The sequence below is a fragment of the Myotis brandtii genome, unplaced genomic scaffold (assembly GCF_000412655.1).
Source record: "Myotis brandtii unplaced genomic scaffold, ASM41265v1 scaffold681, whole genome shotgun sequence".
Taxonomy (NCBI): Eukaryota; Metazoa; Chordata; class Mammalia; order Chiroptera; family Vespertilionidae; genus Myotis; species Myotis brandtii.
This window is the reverse complement of record NW_005370660.1, coordinates 1,547,603-1,554,036: the sequence shown is the minus strand read 5'-3', so window position 1 is coordinate 1,554,036 and position 6,434 is coordinate 1,547,603. Positions and strand designations below refer to the sequence as shown.

General features: G+C 36.9%; 1 protein-coding gene across 1 annotated transcript in view; it reads right to left on the bottom strand.

The window, feature by feature from the left end:
- The window catches only part of NPFFR2 (neuropeptide FF receptor 2), a 235,354-nt gene that overhangs the window by 15,970 nt on the left and 212,950 nt on the right, over positions 1–6,434 (bottom strand). Inside the window, 1 exon segment of the mRNA XM_014529495.1 lies at positions 3,388–3,722. Coding sequence (XP_014384981.1) covers positions 3,388–3,722 — 335 coding nt within the window.

Sequence of the window (6,434 nt, the reverse complement as noted above, 5' to 3'; positions counted from 1 at the left end):
GGCCCTGCTCTGTGCCTGATAGGGGGGAGCTCCCCAACCCCCTGATCGGCCCTGCTCTGTGTGTGACAGGGTGTGGCACCCCAACCCCCCCCCTTGGGCCCTGCTCTGTGTGTGATGTGGTGGAGCTGCAACCTCCCCATCAGCCCTGCCCTGAGTGTGACAGGGGTGAGTGCCCCAACCCCCTGATCAGCCCTGCTCTGTGTGTGACAGGGTATGGAGCCCCAAACCCCCTGATGGGCCCTGCTCTGTGGGTGACAAGGGGTGGCGCGGCAACCTCCCCATCGACCCTGTCTTGAGTGTGACGGGGGTGGCGCCCCAACCCCACAATCGGCCCTGCTCCGAGCCTGACCAGGGCCTGCACCTAGGGATTGGGCCTGCCCTCTGCCACCCATGAGCGGGCCTAAGCCAGCACGTTGTTATCTCCCGAGGGGTCCCAGACTGTGAGAGGGCACAAGTGGGCCTGAGGGACACGCCCCCCCCCGCGCCAGTGCACAAATTTTTGTGCACTAGGCCTCTAGTCAAGTATAAAAAGATTCTAAACAAACTGGAAAAGGGAGACTTAGGAAAAAACCTAAGTCAGATAGATGAAAACAAACAAACAAACACAAATTATTATTAATAACCTTAACTATATAACGCATTTTATCCATGAAACATATACATGAGGGTGTAAGAAACACAGAATATAAAAGTAGATCAAAGATTTTAAAATATGATAACAGAAATGAAGAACTCAACATAAAGTCTGGAAGAGAAAGTTAAAATATCTTTGAAAATTAGAACAATAAGGAGCAGAAAATGGAAGAAAAAAGATCTCAAATATCTGATTAATTGGAGTTGAAGAAAGTAAAACAATAAAGATTTATACAAGGAAATTCTCCAGGATATAAGAGCATTCTTTTTTTTTTTTTTTTGGCTTAAAATGACATAATTTGTGTCCACCACAATAAATGAAAAATAAAAAAAGACACTCCAAGGCATAACTGCCTGAAATTCAGAACACTGAAGTAAAGAGAAGCCCCTAGAACTTTCAGGAAGAACAACATACAAATCATGAGCATAAGAATCAAGAGTCAACCAGCATTGGATTTTTCAGCAGTAATATCAGGTTTGGGAATAAAAATAGAGCAGTCTCTTTAAATATTTTGAGGGGAAAAATATCCAACATAGAATACTTTATATAGCATAACTTGTCACGTATGAGGGCAGAATAAAGATATATGCAGATCTACAAGATTTTAAACATTTTAATGTCAATTCACCCTCTCTCTGGAAGATAACAGAAATAAAAGGAGAACAAAGAAATGGCATCTAGACATCAGAGGATTGGGAGAGGTAAAGAGATTGTTAGGGTGTCAGTGAAGGGACATTTCGGAGCAGGAGCTGAGCTCCCTGCCTGGAGGGCACTGTGCTTTAACAGGAACAAAACATCGAAGGGTATTTGGAGGGTATTTCCAGGGAAAAAAAAAGATGCAATTTACAGGTTATGTACCATGTTTGAAAGTACTGACAAGAAATCAACAATCCTGGATGTGTATTTGAAGATACATTACTACCAGGTACACACCCCAAATTAAACAAATCAAAATATGATACCCTTGTTAAACCCAGGAAAATAAAAATCATCTTATAAGAGAAAAATTGCTATCATAGCACTCCTCTTGGCTCATCAGGGGTAAGATATATATAATAACAGGAATGTATAATATGAGTAGTGATTCATTCAAGAACTATGATCTATATTATAAAAGGCCAGTGGCCATAACGCCATAACGACCAAATGACTGGTCACCAGGAGGTGCATTGATGGGTCTCTCAGCGTGGTGGGTCTGGGTCTAGTGCGATTTCGTATAATTATATTGAAAGAGTAAGAGTAGGAAAGAGTGTGAACATATATTAGTGTGAATGCACACTTTGTGGTTTTGTATATATACTATAATGTGTGATTGTATTTATACAGAATTTCAGCCACTCTTATTGCTCCCCGCTTCACACTCAACAGCATCTGACATGCAGTTTCTATGGATTTATGTTCTTTAGCCCTAATGCTGTCATTTCAGGGGAGTCTGGTAAGGACAACTACCTCTTCTGGTAGAAGAGGATTATGAAAGTAAATTACATCTGTATAGTTTGGAGACAACACATTATAATGAAAACATATTAGTTAGAAATATGATAGTCATTACCAAAAATAAAGTCAAAATTGCTGAATGTGGCTGCCTCCTAGGAATGCAAATCAGAGGTAAGGAAAGGTAATGTATATGGAAAATTTTGAAATAATAATTTAATTATAAATATTTACAGAGGGAATATTGAGAGCATTTGTTATTTGAGACTAGGCTTCTTGAGAACAATAATGCTCATTTTTATCCATTCTTTTTGTCTAGCACAGTACTTTGAAGTTGAACATCCTTGATAAATAGCATTAATTAATGATAAACATCACAAAGACACAGAATCTATGAAGAAGAGGTGTTCTGAACTCCCACTCCAGAGAAAGGAAGAAAATAGGTAAATTCTATAGAGAAACCCTCTTATTCTTCAGTAAATTGATATTGAATGTTATGAAAAGATAAGAACTAGAATATGGCTCATGCTGCTCTCAATTTTTTTGATATGTTGCTATTATTTCAATTTTTTCTTATATATTAGGAATATGAATATCTTGAGTACAATTCATTAATTAGTAACAAATATTTGTTAAACAGGTACTATGTATCAAAACTCTACTGGAAGTTGGAAATATACTGTTCTTATACTTCCAGAATATATAATGTAGTGCAAAAAATAAGTAGTAAAGCAGGCCCAGAAATAATCTAGGGTAGTACCTATTACTTACTTATTTTGCACATGTAAATTACCACTGATGAAACGTCTACATTTTGAGAAATCATTGGGACTGCTGCTCCATCTTACATCAAAAACTGTTGGAAATCTCCCTAGCTAACCACAGAGGGTTTAACTATATATTTATATTAGGTTAAAGATGATGCATTAATTAAAACCAGCCTGACCAGTCCCTTGAACTTTAAAGTTCATAATATTCTCAATAATATTTCTACCATATTATGTGTGCTCTGAATTGTATTAAGCAAATTCAAAGTTTTAGGTAAGATGTGCTAGATCTCACTCTCTGGTGACCTTCAGTGAACACTGTACGGTGAAGGGATTAAGATATACAAATTGGCAGTTACAAAATAGTACAGAATAGGGAATAGAGCCAGTGACATAGTAATCACTATGCATGATGTAGAGTAGGTACTAGACTTACTGGGGGGATCACCTTGTAAGTTATATAAATGTGAATGAATGGATTACCAAGCCATGGCTACAGGGAGATGGAACATTTTCTCATATCATCAGTGCACTGCACACAAGTCAACATACCTGCTATAATGTTGTCCAGAAGCGTGATAGGCATACAGAATATGCCAACTAGCAAATCGCTTATGGCCAGGTTCAAGATGAAGAAATTAGTGACTGTGTGCATATGTTTGTTCCTCATTACAATGAAGCAGACCACTGTATTTCCCACCATGCACAGGAAGAAGATCAGAAAGTAGGAAATAAAGAAGATCGCTGCCACTTGAGCATGATGAAGAAAGTAGTTCACGTAGGTGATATTGATGTCTGAGTACAGATTAGGCTTTGTGTCATTGACACTCAAAATATAATGCCAGTTTTCTGAAAAGTTTGACTCCCACTTCTCACTCATGATGGACCTGAACAAAGGAGAGACAGAAAAGAAAAAACATAATTAGAGTTTAAGAGAGACACTTTTAAATGATATAAAAATTTGGAGGCTTTCTATAATAATCCATAAGTTTTGCATGAAATTGAGCTATAAATAAGGCATTCAAAGTATTAAGATTTTAACCAAGACCATTTTAAAAGTCCTCTTTGTGCCATAAGTAACACATTATTCCATTTTTATTTCCTCAGTACACTCTATATTTCACTTCTTTATCATACCTTCCATACATTTAACAGTTTCGAGTGAAACTTTGGAAGGGAAACCTTCTAAAATTCTCCTTACTCCTGCCTCCAAATACCATAGCCTGCCCAAACCTACTTGTTCTTTTACAACTAACTTATATGTCTCTAGCTTTCCTGATAATTTGAACAAGATAAAGTGTGTACATTTTCAAAACTCCCACTGAAATAGCCTTCTAGTATTTTCTTTATTTTGGGTTTACTCTGTTAATTTGAACATTCTTTTTATACACTTCTGAGTGCAAACATAGCCACCATACTTTAAGTTTCTTAAAATAGGTCTAGGCTACTTATCTTTTCATTCAACATAATTCTATTCACATAGTATGTATTCAATAAATATTTTTATTTAGAATCTATATACCTCAACATAGACAATTCAATCCATCCCGTGTGTCAGAGGTCCCCAACACCCCCAGGTTTGAGGATTTACTAGAAGATTTAGCATATAGTACACTCAAAGTTAAGTACTATGATAATAAAAGGTTACAAAGTAAAATCAGTATATAAAATGGCACATGGGATAAAATCTGCAGGAAATCAGGCACAAGCTTCCAAGAGTCCTTTCTCAGTGGAGTCACACAGGACATGCTGAATTCCTCCAGTCGTCAGTTTGGTAACTGATGTGAAGTGTTATCTACCAGAGAAGCTGGTTGCAGACTCAATGCCCAAGGTTTTTAGAAAGCCGTCAGTTAAGCACCTTCTTCCTAGCATGTGTCAAAATTCCAGACTCCCAGATGGCAAGAAGGTGTGCACCATGATGTATGTTGTTTGTACAAACAGATGAGGCACAGTGAGCCACTTATCATTTAAAGAAACTTTATATCCGTTTAGGGGACTGTTTATGATTTAGTTTCCAGTCTCCAACCAAGTAGGCCAACCTTGTAAGATGGCCTTTCTAGAGACAGCAATCTCAGGGCTGCTTGTTAACTCTGTTCTGAATATCTTGAAAACTGCACAGGAGGTTCTATGTTCATTAATGAAAATGAATTTGATAGAATTATACAACTGAGCCCCCATATTCTCTCTTTTGGAGTAGTTTCATGGACTCTTAATTGGTAAGGATAAATTCAAATGGGTCTCTACAGAAACATAATCAGACCCCAGTTTGCAGAAGATTAAGGCATTAAGAAATCTCATTATCAATTGCATTTTTCAGTCTTTTAGCAAGCACACATTTATATCATCTTAGGGGAGCATCATTATTCTTGTAAATAGGACATAAGAATTAAAACATGTATTATTTGCTTCTGATACTTAACTTTGCCTAGTTTTCTCTTTATACCTTAGAGTAGAGTAAACAATATAAGTTACTACTATAAAATAAGTTAAAGCCTCTGATTGATATAAACATGTTAAAATTAATTGTACAGAGAAGGAAGTAAATTTGACTTTAGAAACATTGCACAATTGATTAAAAATATTTATCAAGTCATATAAAAAGGTTCAAATAAAAAGGTATAATTGAAGACAAACAGTAATTGAGATGACAAAGGATATCAAAAGATCTTTAAAGAGACATGGTCATTATGAAAATGCTTTATTCCCACTTCTCATTGCATGGTTCAAATTGGTGGTCATTGAGGCAATAAAAAGATTATTCTTTTTTAATATTAAAGAAAATGTAATAAGACAAATAATAATAACTTGAAAAAAATGTGTGGCCCAGGAGTATTAACTGAGGTCAGAGAGTTAATTGCTTCAAGGTGTTAAAGCAGCTGACTGGTAATCCATTTCTCCCACAATCATCAGGAGAATGCCCTCCGGGAGAGAAAAGCAGACAGACAATTCAGACCTGTGGACATAATACTTGAACCTCAAGGTGGAGTAATGACATTTGCTAGGATAATGAGCCTTCATTTTTAATAGGATATTACTGTATAAGTACTGTTTATAGTAAATAAATATAGTATCTGTGGATTTATGAGATATAACTTTCTAGAAAATGTCATGTAAGCTGGGGTAGAAAATGGAGATTTTTCTTGGACTGAACACTCACTCTGCTGTGTTAGGTCAGACCACAGAACCTTACTTGGAGATCTCATCTATTACTCTGAGCCAGAGAGTGAGCATCTAATGCAGGAAGAAGGTTTCTCTGGAGTCATTCTCAATGTTCCATACCTGCTTTTACTAACTTTCTTAATTGCCTATATCCTTGAAGTTATTAGTAAGGTATGTAAGTAAGATAACTGAGATCTACGATTTTTTTAAAAAGTAACTCAGATTTTAATTATAAAATATAGTATGTACAGAAAATTAAATAATCATCCTATCTAATAATAGAGAAACATGGTAATTAGCCGTACCTCCGCTACCCTTCCCATTGGCTAATCAGGGCGATATGCAAATTAACTGCCAGCCAAGATGGCGACCGGCAGCCAGGCAGCTTGAAGCGAACATGAGGCTTGCTTGCTTCAGTGACGGAGGAAGCCAACGTTCCC